Genomic DNA, 19,527 nt, shown 5'->3' on the forward strand with positions numbered 1-19,527 from the left:
CCTTAAGTTTGTCCCTGAAGCAAAATATTTCCATAAACTGAGGGGTTAACTGGGGAAGGTTGCATGAAGCCTCTCAGGTTGTCTCCTTGCCTAAAAGCTTAGACTAAGGCTGCGTCCAAAGTTCCACATTTACATGTTATTTAGCATGTTAAAACAGTATGTGAGATAGTTTAGTGTGTCCGAAACCTTAGTATGAAATTAGTAGCACGTAGGAACTACTAGTAGTTCTGGTGGAGAAACAAAGACGTTCCTACATGAAAACTGGTCACAACAAAGATCTGTGGATTATCTTAGGTAACTGGTTTCATGATTTCTGTAAAGACACATTGTTGTTGAGTTTTTCAAATGCATTTTTTGGCTCTTTGAGCACCACAAGCCGAGTGCCACTTGGTCACATTATGTTGGAAAGAATGCAGACATCACTACGGATGTAAACTCAGACCAGAGTAAAAAAACTGTCCTTTTAAGAAACATACAGGAATGTTTTAGTAACACTGAGAAACTGAAGGGTTTTTCTTTATAACTTCCAAGGAAATCCTTATGGTGATTTTATGCAACTCAATTTTTCATAAGGCATGTTTAGATGAATATTTAAGGGAATCGTTAAGTGGTTTTATGCAACCAGGCACTGGTATATTGAAAAACAACCCCTCTTTCTGCCATCTGCTGCTCAGTTGTCATTCACATCTCCAGGTTCCACCACTTGTAGTCAAACGGCTTCCTGCGGACGTTGGAGCCGCAGTGCACCTCTCCCAGCAGTTTGTGGTAGGAGGCGAAGTCGTCGATGAACGAGCACCTGAGGCCCAGGCCCTCCATCAGGGAGCACATCTCAGCCTCCAGGGCGCAGCGGCCGTTCACCTTCGGGCCGAAGGGCTTTGGGATGCCGAGGTCTTTCCCCAAGACAATCATGTTGACCTGGAAACAGATGTGACAGATCAGGAGACTCACAGTGGCGCAGTCACTTGATCTACTTACATCTTATGTCTAATTGATGAGCTCTCACCTGTAGTGCTACTTATCTGAGTTTCTGAGTTTTGGAGATATCAGCTGTAGAGATTTCTGCCTTCTCTCCTATATAATGGAAGTAGATTTTCTTATGGTGCTCAAAGTGCCAAAAAATACATTTGAAAAACTCAACAGCAGTGTCTCTTTCCAGAAATCATGGCCCGATTACTCAAGATAATCCACAGACCTTGTTGTGAGTAATATCATGTAGGAACTACTTTCTTTCTATCAAACTCCAGCTGCCAGCCGCATCACAAACAGCTGGTATTGATCCATCCTTGAACTTGTTACAAGGCCATGTGTTGCTTGTCAAAATTTTGGGGCATTGATCCATTCTTTTAACACGCGTTGAAGTGTAAAACAAGAAGGGCCCAGCCTCATGAATAAAAGAAGAGACATCCCCTGCTGTTGGCTTGTCAATAGTGTTGAATTTCAAAATTGTTATAGCAGTACTCCTACTTTAAGCACCACAAGCTTAGTGCAATCTAGTTCCATTATATTTGAGAGAAGGCAGATATCTCTACAGCTGATATCTCCAAAACTCAACAGCTTACACCAAAACTACCTAGATGGATAAACAGCACTACAGGTAAGAAGGAAAACATGTTTTTGTAGTTGTCCCTCGTCTCACCCTGTCCCTAATTAATGCCTCATTAGTTGGAAACAACAATTGGACAGTGATCACAGGTCAGTCTGTCTCAACACACCATGTCGGGGTAGTAAGCCACTGCTCTGATGTTGGTTCCGTCTTCTCCGTGCGACACTAACTTGAAGAGGATGGGCAGGTCAATGATGTCCTCATCGTCCAGGCCCAGCTCTCTCTTCAGGACGTCCCTGTTCCAGTCGATGCAGTGCTGGAAGAGAGCAGGCGGCAAAAAGAAAAAAGAAAAAAAAAAAGACATGCACTTTATAATACACAAGTTATAAAACTCATTCTCACATTCGGTGTATTGGTCCGTCTCTTATTAGTACAGAAATTCTCCCAACCAATGTGAAATAAAAACAAAAGAACAAAAGAAACTATAAAAAAAAACAATGTACCAGTATGTTATGTAACAGAACTCCACAACCTTTGTTTGGGCTTCTTTTGCTGCAAACTGAAAGTTCACTATGTGAACAAAAGTATGTGGACACTCCTGCTAATTAGTAGCTTCTGCTGCCTCAGACACACCCACTGCTGAAAGGTCTGCAACATCAAACATACAGGCATGCAAACAACTAAGCTAAGCAACGTTCAAGTTGGCTCTGTTATAGGATGCTATCTTTTTTATTTTTAGTTATTTATTTAACCTTTATTTAAAGGTGCATTTCCCTGTGCAGGTTGTCTCTTTTCCTCCTCTGTCCACATCTGATTGCTCAGTGAGGAGTACCTGGCCTGAGAGAAGTGCTTAAAAGCTCCTGTAGCAACATCAGAAGACAGAGGCTTCTGGCGTGGGGACTGCTGGCGCTGTGACCTCTCAGCAGGCTCGGATCCAGAACAAAATGACTCGGGGTGCATCTGATACATGTGGCGTGCACTAGCAGCCACAGTGGTCCTTGATGAACAGATGGAAAAAGCTGCTTTGAACAGTTTGCTTTATTACCCTGCCTTCATTAAATTTCTTGAAAACGACAGCAGGCGGCTACAGTTTAACCATATAAACCTGTGAACACACTAGACCGGTCAGTTTTAACTTGATATTCTGCTTTTTTATGAGGGAGACGTCCAGTTACCAGAGCTTATCAGAGCCTCTTTTCAACTTTGTTTTGAGCAAAAGTAGCTCCTGATTTATCCTTAAAACACACAATAATCACTATTAATGACTGGCTGAGGTATTGCTATTTAATAATAACCACACCTGTTGGTACATATTCCTTCACCCAGCCCTTTTGCATGTTGGGTCTTTATTAATATTTCAGCTGAAGGTTAAAAATGTTGAACTGAGAGTCAGTCTGGGATTTTGTTTTGACTTAGTGCTTTTTTATTAGTCTCTATTTACTGTCTTTGATATTTGTATGTTATGTTAAATCCCATGAGTTTGGTCATTTTAAAGGCGTCTTTCTGTGGGTGGATGTCTTTCACTTCCTAAGGGCCACCTAAGGGTGGGGCATCACATTAAGTCAAATTTCTGCCCTGTTAGATTTGCCCCAGTCAGCTGTAAGCGCTGTTAGGATGAAATGCAAATATCTAGGAGCATAAGCAGCTCGTGGTAAAGCAGTTGGCTAAACCAGCTCACAGAACATGCTCATTAAGCACATAGTGTGTGAAAGATGTTTGGTGCAACCAGAAGACAAACGGCCAAGTGGCAGCACACAAGACTGAGATCAGCGATGCCAGATGTCGGCTGGGGGAGTTGTAAAGCGCACTGCAATTGGACTCACAGTTTAATCGTGATGTCTGAGGCAATGAATCCTTTTTTGTTTTTTACTACCCGGCTTTCCGATGGACGAATTATAGTGTGTCTGGAGGCCCGGAGAACATTCCTGCACGGTGCCGACTGTTAAGTTCGGTGGAGGAGGAATAATGTTTTTTCATGATTTAGGTTTAGCCCCTTAGTTGCAGCGAAGGGAAAACCTAATGCCACACCGCTCTGACCTTCCCTACATCTAACACCTTTGACAGGGTGCCAGCCTTATCGACTAACATCAGTGCCCACGCTCACTAATGCTCTTGTGGCTGAATGGGAGCAAATCCTTGTAGCCAGGAAAACCCTTATCACAGAGCAGAGGCAGCATGTTAAAAGCTGCCCACGTGCTTTGACCACACAGTGCAGATCGCAGTACATCCCCAGCAAGAAGTCACTTTTTATGTTTGGACTGTCGCAGGTTAAAGTAGCCTTACGCCATCCTTCTGTCTAACACTCACCTGCACGTAGTTATTTTGCGCCTGGAGACTTCCATCATCAAGTATCTCATCCACTGTTATTGGTTCTTCATCTTTCAGACCTTTTTGGGACAGAGTAATACGTGTTACGAATGAAGAGATTGTAGACTACAGTAGATTCTCCACAGATAGTATTGTTAAAGGCATGCGGACCTACCCTCGAACAGTTTGGCTTGTCCGTGTCCAGCACTACGTAAGCCTCTGAATAGTTTGTAGCCTGCGTCCGGGCTGGCCAGCAGCAGCCGGAAGCCCTGTGCACAGAAACACAAGAGACAAAGACAACACTGGCTGTCTCTTATCCTGAGATTTTATACAATCCCACAATGTACATAACAGCATGTCAGTATCAACCTCTTACAAATGGCAGCTTCATGTCTTCTATTTGATGTTTCGGTTCAGCAACTTCCATTTAAAGGGAAATATTTACCTTTCTGTCAGGTGCAGGAACAAAGGTCATGAATTCATCGATGTGGCCGACAAGGAGCCAGTCAGAAAACAAAGCAACGGGCTCCTGAACCTTCTGAGCCCACAAGAAGTCTTGAACCACTTTGGTCATGTTCCGTCCTTTAGTTGCCCTTCAAGAAAAAGAAAGGTGCAAGTATGTTCACAAATCTTCTGTTTACTGTGCTGTCCTGCAATGGTTAGCTGGACTTGTGCATAAATTATTCGTATTCTTCACAATTCATCTCTGAATCTGTTGCAGACTCACGTAGGGAAGGCCACTCCAATGAGGATTCTGCCCAGGGGGTAGTTTCTGCCGTTCACAGTGACGGGAGGACTAACCTCCAGATTACCGAATGAGTCCAGACTGCTCACATCTCTTCTCTCAGGCACCCTTGTCACATAGCCAAAGTCGGGACCCTGAGGACATTAAAGGTTAAAGATGCAGCATGGTTTGTAAAGGCACAATTCAAAGTTAGCACCTCCTCCCCAGGTCAACTAACGAGAGGGAGAAATACACTGTTTTTAGCTCGTGTATGCAGGTTTATCATTGGGGCTAAACCTAGTGTTAGTGGGTTTTCTGTCCAGTGTAAAAGGGGCAGTGAGTCAGAGAATTAAAGCATTATTTTCTGATTGGTTCACAGCAGTTGCAACCTAAAATGCAAATAAACACTTTTGCACAATGCTGTAATTTTGTGCGAATAAAGCTGCAACAGTCTGATCTGCCTTTGTCTGTGTATGTGTGTAAAACTCTTTCTGTAGCTCTCACAGACAGAGAGCAGACAAAAGAGATGTTATTCTTTTAGCGAGTTCTAACTTAAAAATCTCTACATTGGCTGTGGACTACACACCACTGCCCAACAGGCTGATGCCCAGAAACATCCCGAACGTAACAAAATATCGGAAAATAAGAAAATACAGACGGAGAGCAGGGTCTGCGCGGATACCAACAAACACTTCTGGTGGGTCATAAACTTCTACATTTTCCCGAAGGCATTTTGTATACCCAAACACGTGATATGAAGAGAAATCTGAGGCTGTCTCTCACCAGTAGTTCATTATAAGGAAAGTCCTCGAGTTTTCCATCCCGAGGGGAATCCAGCACAACAGGAAACTGGTGATGAGGTGAGTCGATGTAACCAAACTCCAGCTCATCCTGAAATGAAAATATAATGATTCATATTTTTGCTGTCCTTACAAAGTAGTTCATTGTCTGAGGTATTTAATAACAATAACTTAAAGGTCAGGTGCGTACAGTTCAGGTGGATCTATTTGCAGAACATGGCAGCAATGGAATATAATATTCCCAAGTATGTTTTATTAGTGTAAATAAAATAAGAATCGTGTTTTTGTATGAGAGGTTTATATCTACAAAGGGAGAGAGACCTCCTCTGCTGAGGCCACCATGTTTCTACAGTAGCCCAGGAAAGCCAAAACAAACACCAGCTTTAGATAGGACCTTTCGCAATTCACTCTGTTTTCGTGGTCACCGCAAGTTCACTGCCTTATCACTCCCTCCGTATTTGTAATCTGCAAGCTAACTACTAAATGTCATTTTTTTTGTCTTTTCTGTGTGAATGTAAATCTGATTTTTTCCCTTTTTTTGTTTTCTTTCTCATGACATGTTTATGATATCCACTGAAATTGTGACAGTGTCTCTAACTGGTTCTGGTTAGTCATTTTTCAAAGAATCTTGTTTTTTTCAGTTATTGCTCTTTTTCAAGAAAATTTTCGTGTTCATTTCCCTCAAAGTCTTTCTTCCTGTTTAGTTTCACAATGAGACTTGTGTCACTGTCACTGTAGCTGCAGATACTGACTGAGTAACTCTGCAACTGAAGCCACTGGAGAACTTCCCATAAACAGTATAGATGTGAACATCAAAGAGTTGCTTTATGGCAGGCAAAGCTGAAATCGTCATGAAAAACTGTGGCACCCGTTGTTTTCTTTACCTGCATCCAGCGATCTCCTCTGTTCATATACTCAAAGCAAATCTTCAGCTTGTGACCAGTCTTTGCAACAAGGGTCTTCATTCCTTTAAGGAACTGGATGTTATCAGATGTGCTAAGGGAGTAACCACAGACATTCGTTTTCACCACACACTATTTTGCAATTTTCTCGTCATTTCATAATGCAAATAGAGCTGACCATTTTATCATCAACATGAGAAATTTTCTTGGCATTAAGGGTTAAAATTAAGGAGGATGTGTGACACTAACACCCTGTTGACACATCTGTTGTCACATCATCTTTATTATTCATCCGTCTGCTTTTACCTGCAGACGAATACCTCTTCAGGCTGGAGGGTGTTGGGTGTCATGATCCATGGTGCCACTCTGAATGCGACTTTGTCTGTGAAAATGGGCGTCTCAGGGAGACTCTGTCAAAAACAATGTGAGGGGATTTTATTAGTTATTTAATTTACTTTATTATTCTTTCTTCATGTCTGTCTGTCATGCAATGTGACCAACTAAATTCAAATTCAAACGTACTTTGACCATAGAAAAAGCATCTAATCTAATATATTTTGACAACTTGACATTATCAAACTGTTTAGCTTTATGTTTTCACGTTACAGCTGGCCTTATAACACATTAATGACATCTTTATGACATGTCCAAATGGTACCACTTTACTTGAGGCAAAGGAGAATATTCACAACGCACTTATTATAGTCACATGACAGCCAGCGTCACAACCAACCACGATATTATCGCCTTAATTAATGTCAAGGTGTCATAACAACGATCTGAAACAGTGTCAACTTTGGCATAAACGACCAAATGAAACGTAACGACAACAGTCATAAACGTTCATAAAGGCTGCGTCATGTTCCTGACAGGTGTCATGACATTGGTATAACAGTGTAATGACAGTCTTATGTACACCTCTTCAATTTAAGTATGACTGATTGTTGCAGATCTTACTGAAGCGATGGGCTCCAGCAGACTGAGGTTGATGCTGATGAGCCCATCGAAGTCTCTGTCAGGAAACCTGAGGCCCTCCACATAAAAGTTCATCTCTCCTTTGCCACCGATGTAAGGCACCTCATGAGACAGGACCTCACTGCTCAGAACCAGTGGATAGTCCTTCACAAAGTAGTTATAGAATCGCGATGCTGAAGAAGGAACAACATAAACAAGGTTTAAATACTGAGGTGTAACACACAGTGCCTTAACTAGCCGGCTGAATTACAGGCACGTTACATCATCTGTTCTGAGGCTTTCCCACAGTTCATCTTTACTCACGCAGGGAATTATTCAGCGCTTCAGATCTGGACCTGAAGACTCTGACGCTCTCTGCGTCACTCTGAGAGATGTGCATGGTGAGCTTGTAGCCCTCTGGGAGCGTGGCGGGGCCTCTGGTCCGCAGCACCATGAGAGACATGTCCTTCAGATCTGTACGACCACAAGGAGTCACATTAATGCCGTTCAGCCGTGTCATTCAATGGTAGATTATTTACACTTTTAACGCTGAAGCTAAATGGTACTGTCAATGTGGGGTAAAATTCATGATAACCTGTGCAGAAGTAATAAAAGTATTACTACAAGTGTACAAATACTGATTGAGCCACGTAAACTGCATTGAAATCGTTACTTAAAAAGGAGCAATATGTAGCAAGAGCGTGTGCGTAATGTTGATGGCTAAATAGCGATTTGGAGCCATATACAGTATATTAAATAGGTTGAAATCCTGCTTAATATACTGTCTACGGCTGAAGTGGGTTGCTGCTACAAAAGTATTAGTAGTAGTAGTAGTAGTAGTAGTAGTAAATCGGGCCCATTCAATGAGCGGCCCATGGTCCAGATCAGGCTTTTTAGCGATCTCAATCCAGCCCTTTGATCATTTATAGATCTGAAAAAAATTAATAATTTCTTCAAATGACAGATGCTAATTAGTCATCTCATTGGTTCTGTCTGTTGTTAATCACAGAGACACTAATCTTTTAAAAGTTTGATGTTTAGGAGAGTCAAACTGAGTGAAAAAAAAGATGTTTAATGCAACACTGTGTTTATATATAAAAAAAAACAGGCTTTTATGAACTGCACTTTTTTTTTCAAATCTGGCCGTTCTACAAAAAAGTATTAATGCATTTATGTGGTTAATGTTGCAGCCAGCGGAGCTAATTTTAACCACTTTTATACTGCTGGGTAGCTTAATCTATAATAATTTATCACACATTGATTATATTTTGCATTCATAATCTGAATCTGCAAAGTAATTTGTTTCTAAAGCTTTAAAATAAATGTAGTGGAGTTAAAAAGTGCAATATTTGTCTATGAAATGTGGTGGAGTTAAAGTATACAGAGGCAGAAAATTTATATTACTCAAGCCAAAATAGTCCTTAAGTGCTGGACTTGAGTAAATGCACTTAATAAGCACACATAATGAATAATCACAGTTCACCAGTAGTATCAAATTTCAGCTCTACTGGTTTGTCTGCGTTTCATTTGAGAGGCCAGTTTTATCAGGCCGCCCTCCAAGCTCACACAGACGTCTCTGGATTTGTAGTTTTATCAAACTCATTTCCCTTATCACCTCTTTAATCTTCTGACTTTGCAGGTATGAAAAGCTACAGAGGGAAGAAAGAGAGTGAAAGAGAGATTTCATTAGTGAACGTGAAGCGGTTCTATTTTACCCGACACTTTAGTGACATAATCCCGCTCATGGTCCATTTTCTTCCAGTAGGTCCGCTCCGAGTCACAGTTGACCAGCAGGACGGCTCCATGTCCATTAGGACCCCATTTCCAGGATCCCTGCGAAGTTTTTCAACAATGTGATTCAATTTGCTGGAAACAAACGTTTTGTGAAACACTTACTTGTAAACTGATGAAATGCAAAGAATATAGAAGTGAAAACACTTTCAGAGAAAGATTTCACAACTGCACAAAAACCACATGAGAAAGTTCAACAACATGGGCAAGACAAAACTTGAAAAAAGCTATACACAGTCAGCAGCATGACAAGTCTTATTTCTTTCTATGTTATTTAAGGTTAGGAAATCCTAAGTACTCAATCCAACACTGCTTATCTGTTTTTTTCTGTTACTTCACAACTGACACTACTTTCCTTACCTCTTTGAGCTAAACGGCTTTGTAACTGTTGGCTTTTTAAACATACAAAGACATACATTTGAACAAACCAAAAAATGATGGGCAGTTAACTTCAAGACATATGAGTTCGAGGTTTTGAAAATCTGAAGATGATCTTTCTGGGAAACTAGAAAAAAATGCTAACTTGGGGGGTAAAAGAAAAAGAGCAGGCTAAGACACAGTCTCTATCACACCCATTTTGTAAAAGCAGCCATACAGATTAAACAAGTTAGCTAACACTATTGTCAGCTACTGTTAATAAAAAACTACCACCAGCTGCTGTTAGCAAACACTACTGATAGCTCCTGTTCGCTAGTTAGCAGCCACACGGATTAAAAAGTTAGCTAACACTATTGTGAGCTATTGTTAGTATAAACTATCACTAGCTACTGTTAGCAAACACTACTGTTAGCTCCTGTTCATTAGATAATAAGTTAGCAGCCACACGGATTGAACAAGCTAGCCAACACTATTTGTTAACTACTGTTAGCAAACCATTAGCTCCCGTTAGCTAGTTAGAACATTAGCAGCTACTACAGGTGGGAAAGTGAACATTAGGACAGCTTAACGGTTATCCTCAACGTTGGAGAGTTTATTTTAGATTTTAAAAGTTAAGGATGCTTGTGTAAAACACCTTTCCTATTTAGGTTAGCACAGGAACATTTGATGCGTTCAAATGGAAATGTGTTTACCGTGTTTACAAGATGAGCCCGTTTGAACGCCCCCTCTCAGAGTTCACAGCGCTCTATTTGTGACTTTCTTATCTTTAATGACGAGTTCTACTTGAACGCAGTAATTTACTGCTTTCTAAATTCCTAAGTGCTATGGTTAGCAAACAGTGGCGATAGGATTTGCAAGTTAGGAAGTTAGTGTAATGCAGCAGGAAATGTTTAAAATGATTTAATATGCAACACTGAGTTTATTCCATAAATAGCATAGCAATAGCAATATTCCAAACTTGTCATTGTTATTGTTTGTCAGACAGTGCAAAGAAGCGAAAATATGCCCTTCATCAGGTGTCAGACGTTGCACTGCTGGCATCTTAAAACTCACACATCTGTGCTCACCTTATTAGGGTTGTTTTTCTCCACAACGCCGTCTCTGTCAGCATCCACATCCAGAGCGATCTCTGCGGGACAGACACATTTTGTTTACCACAATTTAAGTGCTTTGCTATTGCCAAAATATTCCAGACAGTGGTTCATGTCACAGCACAGATATTGTTTTGAAAGGTTCTGGTAAATATATGAGTCATGTTTGGACTTTGATGTTAGTTTAAACACACAAGTGAGGCTCTGTTGATACCATGCTGGCAAAAGAACAACGGGCTGGTAGTGATATTTTTTTCTTATGTAAACTGTACGCTGTTTTAATAGGTTTGACTTACCCACAGCTGTCAGGTGCATGATTGCTTTCGCCAACACCTTTTTACTCTCCCCATAGTACCAGACAGACAGCTTGTAAAACAAAAGGCACAAGTCATTTATATGTCTTGAAGAAGGATGAAAAGCTCAATGTGGAATGCCCCCCCTGGTTTTCTGAAAAGTGATAAATCATTCAAGCAAAAGAAACAAAAAGTACAAATGCTGCAAGGAGGATGAGTTTGACTTTGATATGTTTCTAGTCAAACTCTAAAGCATAAAATTCATCCAATGGCTGCAGACAATTCAGTTCAGAGGTTACAAATATTTTTTGGTTTAGTGGTTTAGTTTCAGGCTCTGAAATGAGCAAATGTTCAGTGTCTGAAGTGCAGACATTTTAAAGGGACAGTTCACCCCAAAAACCAACTCCAAAGCTAAGTCTGTCCTGAATGCTATATTTATGTATCCTCCCCATTCTCCTCCAGCTCATCACATCAGTGCATTGCCAGTTTGTGAAGTCTGATGTCCAGTCTCCAGCATCACCTGCATCTCCAACCACCACCAGTGTCCAGACCCCGGGAGGGTCTGTGTTTTCGTAATGAATACCACGACAGGGTTTAATCGCCAAAACCCTATCATTCCTCATTCTTGGTGTCAAAGAAATGATATTCTTTCTCAGAAAAGTGTCTCCTTGATTTAAATCTACACAGTGCAGCCAAACTCTCAGCTATACAAGACAGTATAGACCAAAACGTGGAGGCTACTATTTTGTTAAAATTCACTATAAAGATGTTTGTGTATGTGTGTGTGTAAGAGAGAAATAAAAGACAGAGTGCTCTGACAGCAGCTGCTCCCAACAGCAGGATGAGACGCCGCTTTGTCCTGACAATTATGCGACTATAATGCATAATTTGATGGTTTGCAGATTTCAGACGGGTTCTGGTCATTGAAGTTATTGTGGTGCAGATTAGCTCCCTCAGCTGGGTGCGGATATAAAAAAAATTGTGACCTGCGCATCACTAATATAGAGGAGATAAAACACAAATATCTCTATATATATGTCAAATATAAATATTAAATACCTATCCAATGATTGAATATTTGAATAGTCAAACATTTGGCTATTCATATTTTGAAATGTCCCTTTAAGATTGTTCCAAACATACTGGCACACTGTTTCATGTTTCCTGTTTCCTGTTTCCCGTTCCTGGTTTGTCCCACACCTATCGTAAACTGAAATCAAGAGATGTGACTCACTGCTTTGCGACATCAGTGTCATGCGTGCTTGTCCTACTTTACCTTGTTGTCATTTTCATGGTCACTGGCGCGAGTCATGCTGATGAGCAGCTTTGAGTTTCCATTGAGAGGGACGGGAGAGAGGTGGGACGTCTCCCGGGGCGGGGGGCTGATGCTGTACTGAACATCGGAGGTGCACTTCACAGAGAAGTATTTGGAGTCGGGAGGGGCACTCCTGTGACCGAGAGAAGAGAAACTGTACATTTTAGTGCAAGTTAGGGCCTGTTTACACAAAACATTTGTTTATACACAAGTGAGGGAGTGCCTGCATGCATGGCAAAGGCTTGCATTTCATTATAGGTGGTAAACCAAAGTAGCAGATACAGTCATGATCCACGCAAGAAAGCAGGAAAAGTGGTTTCAAGATGTTCAGCAGGGGGTGGTAAAGTTTTCATCATGCCTTGCAAAGTCTGATTGAAGTGATAAACGTCTTCAGAAAAGAAGACACACTGTCCCCTTGTTTCTGTGGAATACGAAGTGTTCTGTGGTATAGGTCACAGGTGAGGACATGTCTGTATTCTGCTAAACAGCCCGAGACACCTGATAGTCTCACAGTACACCACCACTTGATCTCAGGTTTTCCATGTGTCAGCTATGTTGCGGTAATGTAATGGCCGCATATTTGTTTAGAAGGAGGCACCACCCAGGTTGCTGAACTTACAGGGGCATTGAAGTATAATTCAACACTGGTCAATGTTTATTAAAGTCTGTCTTTTAATAAACAATAGTCACAGGCCTGTATTAATGAGCACTGAAAGACTGTCTCTCCAGTCCACACTGGTTGTGAAGAGATCCTTCTCTAATGTGACTCCAATATAAGTCATACAGGACAAAATTACAAAAGCAAACAAAAAATAATGACCAGAATGGTCAGGGGCAATGATTACCATCATCAAAAACTCTTTTAATAATGAATGTTGTTTAGTTAGCCGTCTGTTTTTATGATCGTGGGTCTGCACAGGGTCTTTTATTTTGAAAATTGACTGGATTCTCTGAGCTGTGTCTGAAATCCTGCCCGGCACAATCTGCCCGGTGCAGCTTGATGTGGGATCCGTCAAAAATAGACTCAGCGCGTATTCTCCGAAGAGCAGAGCAGCTGCAGTACTTCTCATGTAATCACAATGTGACCAATGTGAACTATTTCTCTAAGGACCAAGCCTCATCGTGAGTTCCCTGTTAAGATGCAGCCAATCTGATTTAGTTGACTTGTTAAGGTTTTGTTGGTTTGGTAGTTTGTACTAGATTTTTGTGCTTCTACATTGTATAATTAGGCCACATAGTTAAACAGTTTCTTTTTGTCTGTTTGTTTTTCCTTATTGTGAGACTGTATGGAGTCTTATTATGAAAATTGACTGGATTCTCTCTGCTGTTTCCTGCCTGGCTCAATCTGCTCTGTGCGGCATCTGTCAGGCTGGGATCAGCTCCAGTGACCACAACACGATGCAGCCATGCCCATCAAAATCAAGCAATTACTGTCTGTGGGGTTTTATTTTGAAAATCTAAGTCCATTCATAAGTTACCACTTTTATTTTGAAAAAACAATCGTGTCCTGAGCTTCATGTGAAAGTAACTCTATCGGGATTTTCTTAAAGAAATAAAAAACAGCCTCTTCCTGATATCACTTTTGAGATATAGATGCGTTCTGTGTCTTTTATTTTAAAAATCTCTTGTGAAGCTATTCTTTAGGAACTGAAAACAGGAGCCCTTTACATAGCAATACCTCTAGTATAATTGTCCTTTCAAATTATATCAGATTTCATTTTTGTATTTTCCAAGAACCCCTCAGAGCCCCTGGGCGTCCAGCCCGTGTGCCAGTCTCCCACTCTGCCCAGACGGTAATCTAGTCTCGCTCTGTCTGTTGTGTTGTATTGTGTAGGCTGGCGTTTGGCAGAAAGTATAGCCTACAATTCTTTGGGACAACAAAGTCTCTCCTGTTGGACGGCAACAACAAAGAGGACTGTTGATTCTCTGTGCTGCACAAAACACAAGACCGTCAGGCCTGCCATCACCAGGATCGGCACAGCTCTGGTGATGGTGTGGGTTAACAATAGGTTTCTTATACACTCAGCTGCCAGTTTATTAGGTACGAGTCCGACAGTCCAAAAACCTGAATGAACCCCTCCCTAAAACAGTTTCCTGCTTTGGTTTTTGCTTCAGTCACAGTTTACAGCATGTGTTACATGAAAATGGGGATCTTGTATGTAAATCCACATAGAAAAATCTAATCTCTTAACTGTTGGACTGGTTGTCTATTGACCATGAATATAATTAAAAGAAAGATAAGAAATGAATGAGCCATGCACACAAGACGCAACTGAAACTCACTGACAGCAGAGGGAAGTAATGTAATGTAATGTAATAGATAAGAACAGAATAGAACGGGGCTGCAACTAACAATTATTTTCATTGTTGATTTATCTGTTGATTATCTTCTGGATTAATCAATTAGTTGTTTGATCCAGTGATGAGCAGAATATGGTGAAAAATGTTCACTGATTTGCAAAACCCAAGATGACACTTGCAAATGGCAATATTTTGTCTATAATGAATCAATTAGAATAAAATATAATATAATACAATACAATACAATCATTTCAGAAGATAATGTGAATAACAATAGAACATACCATCTTCAGAAAAGAAAAAAGTGTGATATAATAGTAGTAAACTCAAAATCCCCAGATAACTTGCTACACATACAGTCCAGATTAGAGATGTTAATGATTCGTCATTAATCGATTAATCGCAGGTAAGAATTTAACCACACATTTTACATTTTTTGTCTGCCAGATGCATTTGTTGAACAAGGAAACTTAAACAAAACGAGAAAAATACGAGAGAAGGAAATTAGCATCTTTGCATCTGATTAGTTATTTATGATTAATCCATTGTTTGCATCTCAGGTATTGGTTGAGGAAAATGCACACAATTTACAACCCTAGTCGAGATGGGTGTCTGTATGTACTCTATTAAACAGCAGCTTTTTTAAAAAAAACTAAACCAAGAGATCAAATCTAAACTTTGTTGAGTGTTGTTGTTCAGTGTTGAACTGGCCGTTGACCATCTCATATCAAAGAACTAAAAATAAAATGAGACATAACCTACACACTCTGCTTAAACAAACACAACATCAGAGGTAACCATGATAATAGAATAAATCAGAATAAACATCTTCTGATTAGGAAAAAGTGACAGACCGTAAACATCCCAAAATCCCCAGACAACCCTGCACCACTCTGCACGAATAGATGTCTGTCTGCGCGTGTGAGTTGTTGTCTCAGTGGCAACAGGTTGAACAACAGGACCCTACCTGTCCAGGTTCAAATTAAGCTCCGATCCGACCACGCAAACCACTTTGATCGTGTCTTCATAATCTATTCTGAGAGTCCGCGGGTGAATCATGGCTGCAGTCCTCGGCTGGCGGAGTGTCTGAGCGGGTGAGGGAGTCAGACCAGTGCTGACAGAGACAGTGAACGCAGCACGTTAAGAGGAAGCGAAGACGCAAACTAGTCCTGCACACTGGTCCGGTCTGAGAGCAACAAGCGATTGTAAAGGCGGGCAGGTAGTTTACAGAGGGTTTAAGCCTCTCTGTTGTCTGTTCGCTGATTGGTCAGCCAGCTAACCCCCTCCCCACCCTGTGTCACCTTTCTCTTTTGCTTTTGTCTGTTGTCTGTCTCGGTTTCAGTCATCTGCGGAGGCAAGGTTCGCATTTAGAACGATAAGAGGTTCCAAACTTATTACTTCAACTTGTGAAAAGTCACTAATGTAATGATGTATGTCATAATATTTACTGATGCTGTATATAACTGAAATAACAGATAAAAACGAAAAACAAAACAAACAAAGAAAGACTAAAAACTACCTTGAGGCAAGAGAAGAAGAAGAGGGCTGTGATTTTTGTTTGTTATTGTTTATTGTTTTGTTTTTGCAATCATTCGGGAAAAAACGGCATACACACGCCTTCTTGAATGCCACTATCGTAGGCAAATATGATAAATGCCCCCTGGAGTTGCCCACTGTGCAAGACAGTGTAACGGTGTGAATGGACAAAACGTGATAAAGTACCTCTAGGGTGTCCTTCGAGTGTACAAAATGTCTAATACTGCCCTCGAGAGTAACCTTTGAATGGACAAATATGATTAAGTACCCTCTAGAGTGTCCTTCAAGTGGATAATAAGTGATAAAGTGCTCTCCTGGATGCTCTTGAAGTGGACAAAACATGAAAGAAACAAAGTATAGATAGGAAACGGTATTGCTCTTCACTATTACATAAGTATTAGACTGGTTTACGCATGCGCAGAATGAAGAGACACTGGGTGTAGTTTTCCCCCTGAGGACAAGTGGCTGCCTTCAGTAATATCTCCACAGCTGCACACAGTAGCCTGTGATTAACAGTAAATCGATATGAAAACATCTGGATCTGAAACCAATGAGCCAATGCGTCATTAATAACGTGCTTTGCATTCTGCTGTTTGTGTTCTCCAATCAGAGGTCGCCTTTCAGCCTACCTGTTCAGGTTAGCCTCCAAAGTGGTGCCAAGAACATGGACAAGACCCTGCTTTCTTTCTGTGTCCAGATGACATGTTCGATGATATTCTGGGGTCACTCTTCTCCTCTTGTTCAGGAAAGCGGGTCCGTCGGTCTCGTACACTTCTTGAAACATGGTTGTTCTCTGCCTCGATCAGACTGATGAACGACCTATAGAGCGGTTTTTGCTGGAATGTGAATCCACTCTGTAATTTGAGACTGCAGAGATTAACTGCAGTTCGGGCATGTATTTGCCTTTTAGGCTACTTGGCAGCAAATTGGAAAAAGGAAAAAAAAAAAGCCCATGCTGTAAATCCCACCTGTACAGGCGGTGAGTGCAACTGAATCGCTGATTGGATATTAGATCGGACAGGTGATGCTTTTTGCTCTGCAGGGCAGCGCCTCCTCCCACTATTCAAAAGAAAGTGGTGCAGAAATGCATTGAGTCTGATAAGAATTTGTCTTGAAGGGCAAACGGTGCTTAAGGAAATATTCAGGTAATTAACTCAAGTATAAGTTGTAACAGGCCTACGATGTGAAATAAAGCTTCTGTGTTTAAAGTAGATCTGTTGGTAGGCCTGTAATCAGGAAAATGAACTTTTTAAAGTTCAAATTCACTACTCAATGCAAAAAAAATGTCCCTTGTGAGTGTTTTACTGTGATATCATTAGATTATTATTACTCATGCATTAATTAAAAAGCACTATTTTACTGTTGTAGTTGGTTGAGGTGGAGTTTTAGATAGATAGATAGATAGATAGATAGATAGATAGATAGATAGATAGATAGATAGATCTGGCATCTTTTATCATATTTTATCATGGTGCATTTTATCCTATTTAATTTTATATACTGTATTTGCCTGCTTTTATCTGTGTGAATCTTTTTAAACAAGTTGTAACTTTTTTGAAAGATGTTTTAAAAAAAAAACAAAAAAACATAACTATTATTATTACTACTTAGCTAGATCCTCTTATCATAAAATTACAGCCGATAAATATCCTCTGTTGCAAAACTTAATTTTTCCAAACTGCTCCCATACCTTCATTTATTCACTGAGAACTATGGATTTCAAAGGATCATAATGCGTTTGGCATAATAATACACAGATAAAATACAGAGTACATAATAATACAGGAAACTCTCAAAATGCATGAAGCAGAAATCGCCACCAATAACCACAAGGATATGAAATACAAATTCATACACGAACAGTTATGAAAAACTTTTCCTGTGTACAGTAGAGGCTACCATAAAAACATATTGGACTAAGATCCAATCAGATCGGTGCAAATGTTTGACGAGCGTACTCACGGACCAATAGAATCACTGTAACTCTGCTGGAAAGGGGCGGGACGTAGGATATCCTATGTCATCAACTCAAGGCGCTTTGTTGTTCTTTCGGGACAGAAAAACGGAGAAAATTGTCGTTAGTATGTTGTGAACAGTCGGACCGAACACGTATTATACTTTATTAGGTTCCATTTAAGCAAAAGCCGACAAAGTGTGGAGTTAAACCGATGTCGTCTGGTGGAAAGTGGAGTATTTGTGGGACCACAGTGAGCTAGCATTGCTCCGGGAGGGTGTCCAGATTGAAGCGGAAGGAATTCCAGGCACTGGGAAGAAGGAGAGAAATCTCTGCTGGGATGCCTCACGCAAGTTGGATAAAAACTGTATTTTACAGTTCCGCCAGGTATCGTGGCACTGTAAACCTGAGGTATGCGTTCGTTTGACTGATATCAAATCGCAGGAGCAGTTTGACGGTGCTTTTGTAACTGTTAACGTGCCAGTTTAGCGAGTTAGCCACGTAGCTACGTAGCCTTCAGTAGGAAGTCATTTAAAATGGCGGAGGGTTGGCCCATTCCTTCGGCCCTTGTCTTCATGCTGTTGAGTTTGTGTGCCTGGGCTGCTGGGTCTTGTCCTGCTCCTTGCTCGTGCTCGAGAGGACAAGACGAGGTCCATATTCTGGACTGCAACAGGAAAAGGCTGTCCACGGCTCCCCTGGACCCACCAGATGAGACAACTCAAGTGTAAGTACACAAACAGACACTAATGTGTTGAAGTTGGTCCTGGACTGAAAACACAACACTGATCTGTTGCTCAACCAAGGCATGGAGCATAACATACCAAGAGACATCATTTACATGTGTTTTACCTACTTAACCTCACTTGATAAGATTGAATTTTGATTTGTTTGGTTGGTTTTAAGACATAGTCTGTATCATGCTCTCAATTTGTTTTCCCAGTCAAGGACCCCCTCATGTTTGCCCCTTCGAATAATTTGACATGGCATATTTTTAACACTTCTACTCAGTTATGGGAAAGAACAACAAAACATAAATGTATTACAAAGATCTTAGACATGTAATGGCAGTACTGGTACCATGTCATACCCATAACATTTATAAACACACGTCAAAAGAATGTGTTTGGTGTTAGGTCATATATAAAATAAAATAAATAATATACACTTAAAATATAAAACAAATTATAGGAAGTATAAAATAGTCCTAAGAAAAACAATAAAGGAATTATTATAGGCCTAGCCTGGCACTTGCATGTGATAGGCCTATAAAACTGCTTGTGGAAAGGAAATAGTTTGTGGTAGGAAGTGACTAATCGTGGCAAAAAATCTAATCATAAAATAAATGCAGGCTGCAGTCAAGCCTTTTGTAAAAAATCAAATAATGAAAATCTATATAAATGAATCTGAAAATCTGTGGCTCTCTCCCCCTGGCAGAGTGCCACAGACCCCTGTTTGAGAACAGGGATGCACAGTAAATATCAGGGCTGATCAATTATAAGCTGATATTTGTCTATCTAGCTATATTGGTCTACATGGATATCGGTCTACATTAGCTGATAAATTGCACCGTCACTAACAACTGGCAAAAGTATTTAATTTGAAGCCAAGTGCTCTTCCAAGTTTTTTTCAATGAACTTA

General features: G+C 40.5%; 2 protein-coding genes across 3 annotated transcripts in view; one reads left to right on the forward strand and one right to left on the reverse strand.

Annotated features, from left to right (window-relative positions):
* Window positions 1-237: 237 nt before the first annotated feature.
* On the reverse strand, window positions 238-16,800 carry padi2 (peptidyl arginine deiminase, type II). Of its 2 annotated transcripts, none has more exons than XM_084738914.1 (16): window positions 16,565-16,800; window positions 12,060-12,231; window positions 10,787-10,856; window positions 10,467-10,528; window positions 8,946-9,063; window positions 7,555-7,704; window positions 7,234-7,424; window positions 6,583-6,686; window positions 6,259-6,370; window positions 5,358-5,465; window positions 4,578-4,729; window positions 4,296-4,443; window positions 4,026-4,119; window positions 3,851-3,930; window positions 1,713-1,859; window positions 238-915 (listed from the first exon to the last, which is right to left on the reverse strand). In XM_084738914.1, the coding sequence occupies exons 1-16, from the start codon at window positions 16,717-16,719 to the stop codon at window positions 682-684; spliced, it is 2,097 nt and encodes a 698-aa protein (XP_084595040.1). In that variant the 5' UTR covers window positions 16,720-16,800; the 3' UTR covers window positions 238-681. The 2 variants fall into 2 exon arrangements, with proteins under 2 accessions (XP_084595040.1, XP_084595050.1); XM_084738924.1 differs by lacking the exon at window positions 16,565-16,800 and adding an exon at window positions 15,367-15,530.
* Window positions 16,801-17,570: 770 nt separating this feature from the next.
* Window positions 17,571-19,527, forward strand: part of lrig2 (leucine-rich repeats and immunoglobulin-like domains 2) — a 30,061-nt gene continuing 28,104 nt past the window's right edge. Inside the window, exon 1 of the mRNA XM_084738902.1 lies at window positions 17,571-18,613. Within this exon, the coding sequence (XP_084595028.1) occupies window positions 18,426-18,613 (188 nt within the window). The 5' untranslated portion in view covers window positions 17,571-18,425. The remainder of the gene's footprint in view (window positions 18,614-19,527) is intronic.

This window comes from Lutjanus erythropterus, chromosome 2 (genome assembly GCF_056507025.1).
Source record: "Lutjanus erythropterus isolate fLutEry1 chromosome 2, fLutEry1.hap2, whole genome shotgun sequence".
NCBI lineage: Eukaryota > Metazoa > Chordata > Actinopteri > Lutjaniformes > Lutjanidae > Lutjanus > Lutjanus erythropterus.